Genomic DNA, 14,416 nt, shown 5'->3' on the forward strand with positions numbered 1-14,416 from the left:
GCACTGTCTGCAACTGCAGTCATGTCTCTGGCTCTGGGCTCCTGTGGGCCCAGCACCCCTGGAAGTAGGAAGACAACAACTGAACATGGTGTTCTGTCGAAGGTCTCCACTCAAGTGTGCTGGAGAGCAGGTTGCCCTTTGAAAGTGGGTGCCTGGTTGCCAGAGTTCTAAGTTCAGTTGGGGCCTATCATGAAGAATATGAGGTCACGCTTTCAGGATTCTAATACCTGGGGCCCTTCCTAAAGTCACCCCCTCTCTGCAGCCCCTTCACTTGGCTCTTGACCTCTCTTCCCCGGGACTGTACACAATGAGCCAAAAGTGCCAGAGGCACCATGCTCTGGAATTGGCACTCAGGTCCTCCCTTTCAGGAGACAGAGCTGAAGTCAGACGTTTGTTCTCTGTCCTTTCCCACTCCTGTGTCCTCAGTCATTGTGTGTCTCCCCTAGTGCCCACATTCCCAACCTGCATAGTGGGGACCAGGGAGAATCTAGTTCCTTGGGACATCTTAGGGTGTATGTAGACCGTATTTGTGGTATGTGTGCGACGGTGTCACGGGAAATCAGAGGCACACATAGAAGGCCAGATGAATTGCAGGAAGGGGTGGGACGTGGCCTGGAGGAACGCTGCGAGGAGGCCTGGGTCCCGGCTTTGTGTCGTTTTGGAACCGTCCCTTTCCCTCTTGGCGTCATTATAATGGGGCACCATGATGGGGTGGAAATGCACGAAGATGCAGACTTTGTCATCCTCGGTAGTGAAACGGTTCAGTTGTTTCCCACATAGCTTTAGAAGGAGACCTCTTTCCCTCGTTCTGGTATATGAGGGGAGCAGCCTTCACAGTGGCTCCCAGGGATCCTGACCTGTGGTGGAGGCATCACTCTGCAAGCTCTGGGTGGTTAGCGAGTGGCTTCTGAGCCACGCGATGTACTTACTCAACGTGATGAAATAGCATGCCTCGTGTTTCTCTAGATGTCAGGCAAGGAGTTTCGCACTTCCTAGTTTCTTTGCTCATGGTCCACTTCTCCCTTGTTCCCCTTTTCTTCTCGGAATCTGAAGCGAAAAACATGCCCAGATGGTTGGCGCTGCCATCTATCGAGGCTCACAGTGCCAGGATCGGAGGCAGTGGCAAGGCCAACATGCGCCCAGAAACTCAGATTCTGAGTTGAATGGCTCCCCGAATGATGGGTGCTAAGTTGGGGAAAATCCTCTGCTAGTCCAGCCTCAGTTACAACCACGGGCTCACAAGTATGGTGATGTGGAGGAAGCATGCGGAATTGTGCCTCCATTCCTCTTCTGCAACAACTGTGGGGCATTCAGTCCATGCATTTGAAGATGCAGGGTATTGGGGCAATGCCGTTGCAGAGGGACAAGAGATCGCTACCTGTCTCCCAGGCCTGAGGCCCTGTCCCTGCCTTCCTCACCACCCTCTGCTCTGCTCCCAGTTGCTCTCCAGCCACACTGGATGCCTCTTTCATGTCCTCTGGCCAACCCAGCTTCTGGTAGTGAGGCTCTAAGGCAGAGGTGCCTTCCCTCTTCATGACACAGGGCAGCCAGACTTGTGTGGGACTAGCTCCCTTGTTTTTATTCTGTCCTCAGCGCTGTCCCCCTCAGTGAGGCCTTTCGGGCCTTTCTCTCCAATGACTCTGCAGCCCTCTTTCAGAGTATTCTTCGTTTGTCTCACGGAACGCTTGCTCTTTTCTTTCGCATGGCACTGTTTGGTGCGTTGGTCCATCTCTAGACTGTGGGACCCTCCATACTGTGTTGCACAGTGACTTGTGCCAGTGTGCATTCCCACGGATGGTGTCCAAGGGTTCCCTGTTCTCCCTGTCCTCACCGGCATTTGTTAGCTCCTATGCTCCCAACCAACAATCTACCGTAGGATCCCAGAGTTCCACGCCTGGGAACATACTCCTAGACAGCCAAGGAATATGGCCAAGAACTCCCTGCGCCCACCCCCATGGTCAGGAATCCTTGTGAACACCGCTTATTCTGGTCATCCTTTTAGGGCCTAGGAAAATGAAGTCATTGTGTTGTGTAGCTGAGACGTGCACAGTGCTCGATGTCAGTTCTTTCAATCCAACTGGGGCCGAAAATATTTTACTATTCATAATGAGCCTCGGGAAAGTTGACTTGGTAAAGGAATGACACGTAAGCAAAACTGGAAACAGCAGAAGCTAAAGTCAGTAGATGACGACAGGCATAGGAACACCCAAGCCCTTGCATCAACAATGGGTTCTGAGTGGGGGGAAAAAATCAGGGAAGGAAAAATCAAGCAGACGAAGGAGAATGTTCAGTTTGGGTTCTGTTTGAAAACATGATCAAGGAATAACAGGTCTCAAGAAATTAACTCTGAAAAATACCTTCTCACATAAAGTTGTCCCGGGTGGGGCAATTCTGTCTTTCAACCTCGAAGTAGGCACAGAAGGACATTTTGTTGGCTCCATGTTGTCTCAAGGAAAATGGCAGAAGTCGAATGGCTGAGAGAGGACCTACCTGGAAAGGGTATAAAGGGCCAGATGAAATGGTCCTGTGTTCATTTCTCCATCTTTGCAGCTTTTCAGTGCAATTTATTTTTAGGTCGTGAAGTCCATGAAGTTCACGGAGTACATTCTAAATGTCTTAAAAAGCATTAATGTCTTTGTCCCAAGCTCCCTGGAACCCACCTTCCCATCTCCTTGGCATCTTGTCCATCTAAAGCTCTTTAGCATGCGTCAGACTCTTCCCGCGAGCGCCTCCTTCCAGCCCTTGGCAAACACCATTCTACTTTCTGTCCTTCGGAGTCCACTCTAGGTAGGTCCTAAGAGTGGAGTCCAAGTTGGTTATCTTCATGCATACTCCTCTCACTTAGCACACCCTCCTCAACGTTCGCCCACGGGGTGGCGCATGTCAATGTTTTTGTCCTCTTTAGCGAATGAATACTATCCCAACGTCTGTATATACAACATCTGTTCCTCCCTGGACAGATACTTGGATTGCGTTCATGGGTTAGCTTTTAGGAACCATGCTGCCATGAGAAGGTGTGCTCAGATAAGTCTCCAGGACCATACTATCCTGTTCATGAATGTGGGTACCTAGCACAGAAGGGCAAGTACTAAAACACATGGTAGTGCGAAAGTTGATTTTTTAAAAACGGTTTATTTATTCATTTGTCAGCGTGAGAAAGAGGCATGCAGAAGCAGGAGAAGTGGCAGGCAGAGCAGGCAGGGGAGAAGCAGGCTCCCGGCTGAGCAAGAAGCCCGATGTGGGACTCCATCCCAGGATCCTGAGACCTCAACAGACTGAGCCACCCAGGTGTCCCACTCAAGTTGATTTTTGTGAAGAGCTGTCATACTGATTTCACAAGCATGCCCTTAAACATTCCTACCACACCCAATCAGCAAGGTTCCTAATTCTCTTTATCTTTGCCATGGCTTGGTCTTTTCCTTTCTCCCGAGTGTTTTGTTTTGTTTTGTTTTGCTTTGTTGTGTTTTGTTTTGTTTTTCTTTTTCCATGGGGAGCCAACCTCATGGATTCATAAAGGTATCTCATTGCTTGCAATTTCCTTCCTTGCGTATAGCTTTGAGGTTATGTCTCTTGCCCATGTGTACATTCACACATCACATTTGACTTGTTTTTCTCTTGTTGTTGATGTTGTTGAGTTCCTGGGATCTCTAGATATTGTGGATATTGAGAACCTGCCAGATCCATGGTTTGCAAACATGCTTTCCCGACTTCTGGACTGTGCTTTCCCTTGGTTGATAACGTCATTCAAGTCACAAAGATTTTAAGTATCCTGAATGTCCAGGGTGTGAGTTTCCTTTTCTTTTCCATCCTGTGCCTTGCAGGTCGTATCCATGAAATCATTGCACAATCCTGTTTTGTGAAGGTGAGGAAGATGGATGCTGCGGCGCTCGGAATTCAGAGAGGAAACAGGATCGCTGGTGGAGGCAGGCAGCAGCAGGAACTGGAGACGCACAGGCCTAATGCTGGGGTCCTGACCAGATGCGATGGCGCGATGATAGGAATAGGTACCTTGGGCGAGCAGGAGCCGTGTACTGGAAATGGTACCCTGCCCATTTGGGGCACCACTGTGTGTGGTGATGGCAGCAGTGAGACATAGGACTGGACATGTCCCCAAGCTCAGCCCTTCTTCAAAGGGAGCCTTTTATTGCCACCTGCTCCAGTCCTGTTTGAAGGGTTTCTTAATCCGACGAGGGACATAGATTTATTCCACGACAAAGGGTGATGATAGTGGTGTGGTGACACCTGTCTCCGAGGAACTTCTCATCCCTCTATCATGAGCCACTGTGACAGGTGAGCCACTGTCTGGAGTCAGCCGCCAAGAAGGGGTTCGAATGCCTCAAGGACACTGGGAACAACCTCCAAGAGGGACCAGTCTGTCATTGCCATGCTGAGCTGAATTCAGGTAAGACCTTTGTACCCTTGTTGTGTGTTCCCAGTTCATGGTCACGTAGTTCTGCAGGTTCTTCTATGGGAGAGAGGGCAGGGCCGTGTCTGAAGGGGAGCTGGAGAGCTCTGGCACGTCCACGACTGAGATGGAGACTTTGCCCCTAGTCATCCCTCAAGTGAACAAAGGGATGGATGTCATGCAGCATCCACCTTCCAGCCAGTACTATTCATGCCACCTTTCTGGAAAACTTGTAGTGAGGCCCTTGGAAAGGTTGGGGGGGGGCGCACCTGTAGTCACTCCTGTGGCACATAGGGATATTACCTGCTTGGGGTGAGTCACCTTGAAGAAAAAAAGGGTTTGCCCCCTGTCAAGAGTGCTCCGAAATGACTAGAAGGGCATGAGGACTGCAACTGGTGAAAGCCTGTTTGAAAAACTTCTTTAGGGCTGAAAGGGGTAGAATGTCCTGAGCATTGCCTTTTCGTGAATAGGCTATGTCATTTCCTTGCTTGAGGGAAGAAAAGAAATCATCCCGTATTTTCCACTTTGAAAATCAAGGAAACACAGAACCTTGGATTGTATTTTGTTGTTGTTGTGGAAAGTCAGTAAGCCACCGTACAGTTCCTCATCAGCTTCCGAGGTAGTAGTGCCCAGCTGTTCATCAGTTGCGTTTCACCCCCAGTGCTCATCCCATCGCATGCCCTCCTTTATGCTCCTGCCCGAATTGTCCCATACCCGCACCCACCTCCCCTCCAGCAACCCTCTGCTTGTTTCTTTGCTTTTTTTTTTAATTTAATTTTTCTTTATTTTCAGGATAACAGTATTCATTATTTTTGCACCACCCCCAGTGCTCCGTGCAATCCGTGCCCTCTATAATACCCACCACCTGGTACCCCGACCTCCCACGCCCCCGCCCCTTCAAAACCCTCAGATTGTTTTCCAGAGTCTATAGTCTCTCAAGGTTCACCTCCCCTTCCAGTTTTCCCTAACTCCCTTCTCCTCTCTAACTCCCCATGTGCTCCCTGCTATTTGTTAGGCTCCTCTGCTTGTTTCTTAGAGAAGAGCCTCGCATCGTTTTTCTCCCTCTCTGGTGGCTTCCCATTCAGTTTTCCCTCCCTTCCCCTGTGATTATCAAATGGCTTCATGCATAGGTGGAACTTAAGACCCAGGGCAGGGGATCCCAGTGGGCTTTCTTTCAGTGAGGTTATTGTGTACCTTCCCATGTTTGGCCGCATTTCGCTTTTCCTGGGAACTGACCCATTCCAGTGATATGTGTCCATTGTGTGTGGGGGGACGGGGGTTCTTCATTCTTGCTCAGGGAGTTGGGATCCTGATGCTGGTGTCAGGAGAACCTCCTCTGTGTTCCTGTTCCACTGGTGCCCTTTGGGGCCTCCCTTTCCTTCTCTGGAAGACGATGAGAGATCCAGTTGTGCAATGTTTTCCAGAAGGCCCTTTAGCTCAGTCTTCCAGGGGCTAGAAATAGCCAGCTTTGGTTTAGTCCACCAAACACGGGGTAGCAATATTCCCTTCAACTACTCCATGAGGACACACAACCAAGGAGAATGGAAATACCAGAGGAGCGTAGCTCCAAGGGGACGTCGGTGAAATGCTTTTACGACAGCCAATATCATAGGAAGGTGTGTGTTTTCTGTGATCACAGAGGTGGGCACTGGCCTTTCCATATCAACAGATGTCACTTTTGTCTTTGGGCTCTTTCACTGATCTTTAAGGTGCATTCACGTACAGCCTGAGGAGACCTGATTGGGAAACTCTCAGAGCGTAATCTCATTTTGGTCTCCTAATACCCACCTTTCAAAGACAATTTTGAAAATACAGTCTAATGGACGTACAGTATTTTCGTCGTTTCAGTTGAAGAGTAGGGATTCAGGAATTCTGTATGTGACTCGGTGCTCAGCACAGTAAGTGTCTTCTTAATCCCCACCCCCTCTTCCACCCATCCGCCCACCTGGTTCCCAACAGTATGTTCCCTATATTTGAGCCGGTGTTTTTGATTGCCTCTGTTTCCTGATTCCCTTTATTCTTTTCTGTTTCTGAAAAGTCACACATGAATCAAAGCCCATGTTAACAAAACACCCACGGTTCGGTCCACAGTGGCTCCCAGGGTTCCCCATCCCTGCTCTGTACCTGCCTGTCTGTCCTCTGAGCGGTTGCTGAAAGGTTTCTGACCAAGGGAACATAGGGCAAGAGATGGTCTTTGACAGCTTCAAGCTTTCATGACCAAACCCGTTGTCACTTCCCTGGGACTCTCTTGTGTTCCATCGCTTTCTGCCCAGTATCCCGGAACTTCGCAAGCCAGCACTGGTGTTTCGAATGGCCTTGCACAGAGGCCACAGTGGAAGCAGCGTAGGAGTGCCCAGGCTACTAGGGAGAAAGGGACTCAAGCTCAGGATTTCGCTTCCACTGAACAAACTGTCTTTCCTGCCATCCTGCCTCCCTATACTCTGGAGGAGAAGAGGAGGAGAGGCCTGTGGGGGTGGACCAAGCCCTGCCTGGCTGTTGATCTTCCTGACAATCAAACACCTCTTTGTGGCTGCCAGACGGTTGCGCATCGATCTCTTCCTGGTGGTGAAAGAGAGGACGTTTTGTCCACTGGTCCGCTGGCAAGTTGTCTCTCCGTGTGCTCCGGGGACAGGTGGCCGGGGCATTAGCTGCGAGCATGCTGGAAGTGCAGAGTGTCAGGTCCCTCCCAGGGGTACTCAGTCGGAATCTGCCCTTTGCCGAGAAACCCTGGGCATCAGAGCCTGAGAGGGTCGTCCCCCCAAAAGCACTGTGGAATGTTCCACAGAGGGAGCGCTAATGGGCCACCTTGATCCACCAGTGGGGAAGGGGTGGTTGTTTCCTGGGCCCTTTGGGCCATTTCTCTCTGCCGAGAACCCCCTGAAGGGTTGATTCCCCAGTGGCCCTGGTGGGGATGGTCCTGGGAGAAAGGAAAGAACACCCCCCAGGCTGGGACTTAGAGTCGAGATGGAAGCTAAGCCTGCACCCAACAGCAGGAGCTCCAACTCGCCCAGGCTGAGCGACTGCTCAGGAGCTCTGTGTTGTGCTTTGGCTAGGTCCTTATGTGTCAGCTGATGGTATTGGGGATTTTTCTTGTGGTGCTGGATCCTGTCTTCTTAGATTCCCTGGCGCTGTATCTGCAAGGTTGGGGACCCTTGGCGTGTCCTTTTGCTTCCATGTAATTTTGGACATCCTCTTTGGATTCCGGGTTGACCCAGTGCTGGTTGGGTAGCATGTAATTGAACTTCCATGGATTCGTGGTCTCTCCAGGGTTGCTCTTAGGGTTCATTTGGCGTTCCGTAGCATCGTGCTGAGAAAAGATGCGTGGGATGATATCCATCTTTTGGAGTTTGTTGAGACTTGGGTTGTGCCCTAACGTGTGATCTACTCTGGAGAATGTTCCATGTGCACTGGAAATCCAGCACTGCGGATGCTGCGGTTTCAGGGTGGAAGGTTCTGCATCTACGTGTTGAAACGGGTGCATCCCTCAAAGCCATAGATTCCCTGTTGATTGTCAGTTTGGATCCTGTGTCCATTAGCAGATGTGGGGTGTTAGAGTCCCCGACTGCATGGTACGGCTGTCAAAGGTGACTTTATGTTTGTTATGCACTGTTGGATGCCTTTGGGTGCTCCCATGGTGCGTGTCTACATATTTCGAGATGTTCTCTCCTATTACATGGCCTCCCTTGCGAGGAAGTAGTGTCCTTCTCTGTGGCTTCGTACCTCCCCCCTTTGGTTCAGAGTCTGTTGTGTCTGGAGAGAAGGATTCCTACCCTTGCTTCGTTTCGCATCCATTTGCATGATAGACGCTTCTCCCCTGCTCACATTCCATGTGTGTGTTGGTCTACCGCGTCAGGCGAGTTCCCCATTTCAGACAAGTGAGTGGAACATGGGTGTGTCACCTGGTGGATGATGGAGACCAGGGACTTCAGAACCACCTGGACCTGACAGTGCCCTTGGCCAGCCAGGAGAGTGTGGGGTTTCTCTGGTCAAGGATCTGAACCTTTATCCTGGCAAGGGAGAACCAATCTCTGCTCCATCAGGCCCCAGCCAGGGAGCAGTGGCTACCATGGACCTGACCAAGAGGGTCAGGGGCCTGAAGGGCCCCACGGCCTTGCCAAGAACTGCGTAAGGAAATGCAGGATGGCTGGACATCCTAGCTCCTAGGTCAGCATAGACGTGAATAGAGCCAGAGACACCTCCCAGTTTCTTTCGTTTTTCTCCAGCCTCACCCAAAAGAAGCAGGGAAAAGGAATCCAGAGATCCTGGATAAGGATCCCAGGGGGATTCCAGTCTTGGTAAAGGGTGAACCTGGAGAGCCTCTAGGGAAACTGAGGACGGGACGTCCTGCCTGCCCTTCTTCCATTTACAAAATATCTTCCTCAGATTTTGGAGATTCCACAGGCAGGGTTGAATCTCTTTGCATGTGTTTTCCCTACATCGTGCTGATGCAATTCAGGAGACTGAACTCGACAACCGTCAGTCCCAAATACTGGGTCCAAACCCGCACAAACACACGCACACGTAGCATATCCCCAAGGAAGCAAGACATCGTCCTCCTTGCTTTAGAGGGTAGAGTAGCAGCCCCTCTCCTGGGCAGCACATAGTTCTGGGGAGGGAAAGGAACTCTCCAGGACTCGCCTGGTCAGGGTTTGTTGCCTTCCTGGGGAAGGACCTGCAACGTCTCCATCTCAGGGGTCCTGAGGGCTGTGTCTGCTGTTTGCCCAGATGCCTGACACAGAAATGAACCTGTCCTCTGAGGAAACGGCATTGGGAGGTGCCACCAGTAATGAGTAGTGCCACCAGAAGTGAGGAGGGCTGGCTCCTCTCCTTTCTGCCCCATTGAATAGCTGCTGACTCTGTAAGATTTCTGGGTTCAGGAATGAAGAAGAGAGTCTGTACACGTTGTACATTACCGTAGGAAATAAAAGAACCAAACGCACACGTGGGCAGGTAGAGGAGAAAATAAAAACCTTTATTATTATTATTATTATTATTATTATTATTATTATTATTACTACTACTACTATTATTATTTGGGTAAGAAAACTTTAATCCCAAGGGTTCTCATTCCTTTTTGTTGTTGTGGTGGTGGTGGTTGTGGTTAAATAACAACCCTTTAATTATATTCAATATTGCCCCTTCCAGAACAAGTAATTCTGTAGGGGAGAGGAAGGGGTGTTGAGCAGCGGATGGGGCTCGTGCACCACAAGTAGCCCAGGGGCCGAGGGGCAATCCTTGGCTCAGCCAGTGTGCACGGGTTCAGGTCTGATGGTGGCTGTAGCCAGTGGTCCTGGTGCTTGTGTTCTGCTGGCCAGCTAGGACCGCGGCTCCAGCTGGCATGACAGGTTGTAGCTAAGGACAGAGGGACACCTGTGAGTTGAGCAGCAGCTGGAATTCAGGAGTCCCTCCCAGGGTTTTCCCACAGCTGGTGTCTGGCTGCCCAGGGAGCCCTAGAAGGAGGATCCCAGGCGGGGCCAGCAGAAAGAGTCCACCCCGACGTCGCCTGACCCAGCTCCTGAGTGGGCCTCACCTGTCCTCCTCGCTGAGCCGCTCCACAGCCCAGAACCAGGCCGTGAATGGATGCTGGGGCTCTAGGCAGTAATTCTCTGCTGCCGCCTGGAGCAGCATGATGTCCGTGAGGACTCGGTATTCCTGGGCCGGGACAGAGGCACAGGATGCACCCTGAGCCTGGGTGGGGAAGCTACAGGGCCAGGTGAGGGCCGAGCAGCGGGACAGGGGTCGGGTCCTGGGTCTTGGCACACATGACCACCCTCCTGCATGCAACTTCGTCTGGTCCCAAACTGTTCTCAGAGGCTAGTAGAATTAGCCCCTCCTCCATCAAGGGAAGTTCTCCTTGATGCCCTTCTGGATCCCTACTGACTGACTCGATGGGTCTTGCACTTCATTCTTAGCAACCTGTCCCAGGAAATGGGAGATGGAGGGGAGTGGATGGAGCCAAGCAATGTTCTTCCCAGGGGCGTCTCTGATAGGGTCTGCCTGCCCTTCCCTACAGCCAGGGCTACGTATGCTCACCTTATTCTTTTTGCGGTGGTTGATCTCATTGCCCTGGAAAGTAGACAACCATTGTCCTTCAGAAAGAGGCCCCCGGTCAGTCCTAGCACCTTACACCCACCCGTTCTGAGGCTGCGCGTAGGCCAGGACCCCGGAGTGGGCCGCCAAGCCACACACACAATGAGACTGGGGTTAGGGCAAGCCCTGGGGTCCAGCGGAAGGAAGACTGGGGGATGGTGAAAGGGCTCCCGGTCAGCACCCTGCAGCACAACACTCTGTGGTGACTGAAGGGAGCGGCAGACGCCTCAGGCAGGCAGGATCTGCTGGGCTCCTGAAGTGTGGCTGATGTGCAGGGTCCTGACTTCACTGTCCCCGACAGGCAAGGTCTGAGGGAGAGGCTGCAGCCCATGCACACAGAGCGCATGCAGCTTCACCTTCAGGATGCGCTGGTGCTTCCCCAGTCTTGGGCCACCCGTCTGGGTGCAGACTCCCTTCCCTCAGCACTGAGATGGGCGCAGACTCCCTTCCCTCAGCACTGAGATGGGCAAGAGATGCCAGTTCTTAGGGGCGGCTGTGAGGCTGTGGGGAAGGGAGGTCTCCGAAGGACTCAGAGCTCAGGGCTCAGTCCGGGGACTCTCTGCTCCCTGTCCTCAGGACTCTGGTCCCTCCTCCACAATCCTCAGGCTCACCCACCTCCAGGTAGTCCTCCATTGCTGTATCAAGCACCACCAGGTCGGAGAGGAAAGTGCCAAGGTATGGGACGACACCCTGTGTCATGAGGGGTAGGTTTGGGATGAGTCCCTGCTGTCTGGTGCCCACAGGGGCCCTCCCCGAAAAGACTTCAGCGTCCTGGCCCACCCCACTTTCCCACATGGAAAAGGGCCTAGGACCCTTAGTTGCTTCCCCTGGATTCGCTTTCCCCTCACCCTCCCAGAACATCAGACTCCTCCTAATCCCCTCCAGGGCCTGCTTTTTGAAATTCAAAAAACCCCCTGGCTATGGAGCCCCGGGCCCCTCCCCAGCCCCAAATCCATTCTCTACCCAGCCTGCTAGACTCCTTCCTCCTGGTCCCCAGGAAAGAAGACATTGAGCAACTGTGGCGGCAGGCAGGAGGTGGAGCTGGAGTGGCAGGTCCCACCTGTCCTGATCTGGACGCTTCTAGCCCTCAGGGAGGAGCCCCTCTCCCCTGGCCTTGGAGGCCCTGTCCCTCAGGCACACTCACCTTCTTGGGCAGCCCCTTCCGCGCTCTCTGCAGCTGCCTCACCAGGCTGGCCAGTTTGTTCGAGGGCCGCTTCTAGAGGGCCAAGGACAAGATCCTTGAGAGCAGAATAGCCTCAGTCCCCTTGCGCCCACCGTCTTTGACTGCAGACCCTAGACGTCCGACCTACGTCTGCTGATACTGACGCTCCATTCCCCTGAAGCATGCCACGAGTCCTTCTAGAACAATCTCAGCTCCCCCATTCAGTCCATGGGGGACCTGGAGCTTGGAGCCTGGCCTCCCTGAGCCTGTTTTCCCATGGGCAGAAGGGGGAACTCCACCTACCTCCTGCGGTCTCCTGAGCACTCAGGATCCTCTTAGGATCATCATTTTTGTGGCCCACAACCCATCCCCACCCCATCTGTGAGCAGGGGCCTGTCCTCTGGGCTGTCCGCGTTCATGTGGGCCCCCATGTGGACCTTCTCGATGGATGGACACAGAGAGACCTGAAATCTAGCCTAGGGAGTCTGGATGGGCAGCACCCGCTTGTCCCAGCCCCAGGGGGAATCTTCAGCCCAGGCTGTCAGCACATTCCTGCCAAAGGCTTCTGCTCCCCGAGGAATGCTTCAGGCCATTCCCTACTTCATCCACACAGGATCACGCCTCCTCCCACCCCTCTCCTGTCCTTGGAGCCCTGCACCTCCCGTGCTACCTTGATGAGTAGTTCCCTGCCCTGGGGGTTGCCTTCTGTGCAGAGCTGTTGGAATGTTCGGAAGCTCTTCCTGAAGAGAGGGAAAGAAGTTAGGCTCAGGGGAGTCCTAACGTGGCAGGGTAGAGTGCGAGTCCCTTTTCTTGGAGCAGCCCCGCATGTCCACGGGGCTGGCTGAGGGTTTGCTCTGGGCTGCTCTGAGCACTGGGGTCTTCGTAGGACATGGGAGGGCGTTCTCCTGGGCGTCCCCCTGGGCGTCCCTTCCCAGCTTAATTGAACAGCTCGGTTTGGGTGGGGTTCTGGCTGAACCATGGGCAGAGACTTCAGTGGCTGCCAAGTCACCACGTGGAAATATGGAATTCAGCTGAGGCCAGGGTGGGGCATGGAGGACATTGGATTTCTCAAGCAGGAGGCCTGGTGGCCTGTTCCCCAGGAAGGCTGAGAGGAGCAGCCCCGGGCCCAGGTCCTTTGGTCAGGGTTTGCTGCCTCCCAGGAGGTCCAAGCTGACTGAGGGGGGCAAAGGACAGGCCTGTGGGAGATCCCGCCTCCATCCTGGCCCCTCCTGCAGAGAAGCCTCCTCACCTGGAAACGTTGTCCCATGTCCTCTGCAGGCGGTGGATGGAGGCACTCTGCAGAGCCGCCAGGATGGCACGCAGGGAGGAGTAGTTCCCTAGGATCTGACAGGCCTGGGGGAGGGAGGAGAAGGAGCTGTCAGTGGGAGAGCAGGAGCCCCAGATGCTCGAGAGCTTTAGTGCCCCCCTCGGTTTAGGGCTCCCCCACGGGTGAAGCTGATGTCCAGGGAGCTGCAGAAGGGCACAGGTCAGCCCTAAAGAGGAACACTGCTGGCGAGAGGGAGGATTTTCCCTCACTGCAAAGGAGGCGTCACGTGGGAACTGAGCGTCCCAACGTTGGGCCATGCCCCCGGGAGGAAGAGCCTAGGGACCACAGGCCTTAGAGCAGGGCCTTCAGCCCTGAGAAGGGAGCGAGACAGAAGAGCAGTTCCCGAGGCTCAGGCGAGCCTCAGGGAGCTGGGCCTCCCACAGCATACCTTGGCCACCCGGATCCAGTGGCCCACCACCACGGCCCTGTCCCGGGCTGTCATGCTTGGGTCGCCAAGGCACGTGGTGACGATGCAGCTGGCCACAGCATTGAAGTGGGCGATGGTGGCCCGGACTGTGGGTGCCAGGTGCTCGTTGCCAGGCCTGTTCCTCCGGGACCAGACGGAGCCCAGGCACTGATGGGGCACCACCTTCTTGAACAGCTCCTAGGGGACAGGGGGAGGTGTGTTGAGCCCCACACATGTTCGCCCATGCAAGACTCATGTCCTCGGGAGGGGTCCCAGGTCAGAGCTGGAGCTCAGGAGGCTGCGAATGTGGCCGGAGCCTGCTTAGAGAGCCTGCATTTCATGCCCCTCTTCTTCTCCGAGGGAAGCCAGTGCGGGACGCCCCAGGAGCCAAGAGAGGCAAGGGAAGGGAGGGAGGCGTGTGCACCCTGATCATTCCATGTCCAGGGGGCCGCACCAGGTGGTGCTCCCAAGGGGGCATCTCCTCCTCCAAATGCTCATCCCTGCGGTCCCTGTCTCCTTACAGGTGCCATTGTCACCTGGTGGCTGAAAGCATGGCTTTCCGTGTCTAGCCTGTCCTTCAGGACGCATCAGATGCCTAAGCCAGGTTGATGGTGCTCAGGCTCCCAGGCAGATGGGTGGGCGACCCATGGACGGGATTGCACACAGGGAGCTGCCCTCCTCCCCGCGGGGGACCAGAGCCTTCCCATTTACGGGCTCTCGCTTCTGAGTCATTGCATCTGCGTGGTACCTCTGCCTCAGTCCTTCTCAGTGCCTGTCTCCACAGTCCGCAGCTGGACAGTGAAAGCTCAGGTCTAAAAACCCTGATGGGTTTCCCCGGTCGGTTAGGGCTGCAGCTGAGATCTGGCCCTATATCCTAGGAGTCCACATCAGGGAAAAGCCGGTATAGGGCAGCGGAGAGCAGAAGAAAAGCCGGCCCTGCCCTCCTACCCTGGGGGCCCAGCTGCTCACCGCATCCATGTAGGTGAGCTGCTCTGCCACCAGCTTGGGAGGGAAGTCCAGGAGGTC

General features: G+C 53.8%; 1 protein-coding gene and 1 long non-coding RNA gene across 2 annotated transcripts in view; one reads left to right on the forward strand and one right to left on the reverse strand.

Moving 5' to 3' along the window:
• The window catches only part of LOC309858209, a 60,675-nt gene extending 52,243 nt beyond the window's left edge, over window positions 1-8,432 (forward strand). The window contains exons 4-5 of the long non-coding RNA XR_014308103.1: window positions 3,822-4,402; window positions 6,730-8,432. This is a non-coding gene — a long non-coding RNA (uncharacterized lncRNA). The remainder of the gene's footprint in view (window positions 1-3,821; window positions 4,403-6,729) is intronic.
• Window positions 8,433-9,931: 1,499 nt separating this feature from the next.
• LOC309858211 (ral guanine nucleotide dissociation stimulator-like) lies at window positions 9,932-13,670 on the reverse strand (the record flags this gene model as incomplete). Its single annotated transcript, XM_082750889.1, has 7 exons — window positions 13,373-13,670; window positions 12,907-13,010; window positions 12,328-12,397; window positions 11,640-11,711; window positions 11,111-11,185; window positions 10,439-10,471; window positions 9,932-10,057 (listed from the first exon to the last, which is right to left on the reverse strand). The coding sequence occupies exons 1-7, from the start codon at window positions 13,424-13,426 to the stop codon at window positions 9,932-9,934; spliced, it is 534 nt and encodes a 177-aa protein (XP_082607015.1). The 5' UTR covers window positions 13,427-13,670.
• Window positions 13,671-14,416: the final 746 nt, after the last annotated feature.

This window comes from Mustela nivalis, assembly GCF_964662115.1.
Source record: "Mustela nivalis genome assembly, contig: HAP1_SCAFFOLD_2026, whole genome shotgun sequence".
Lineage (NCBI taxonomy): Eukaryota > Metazoa > Chordata > Mammalia > Carnivora > Mustelidae > Mustela > Mustela nivalis.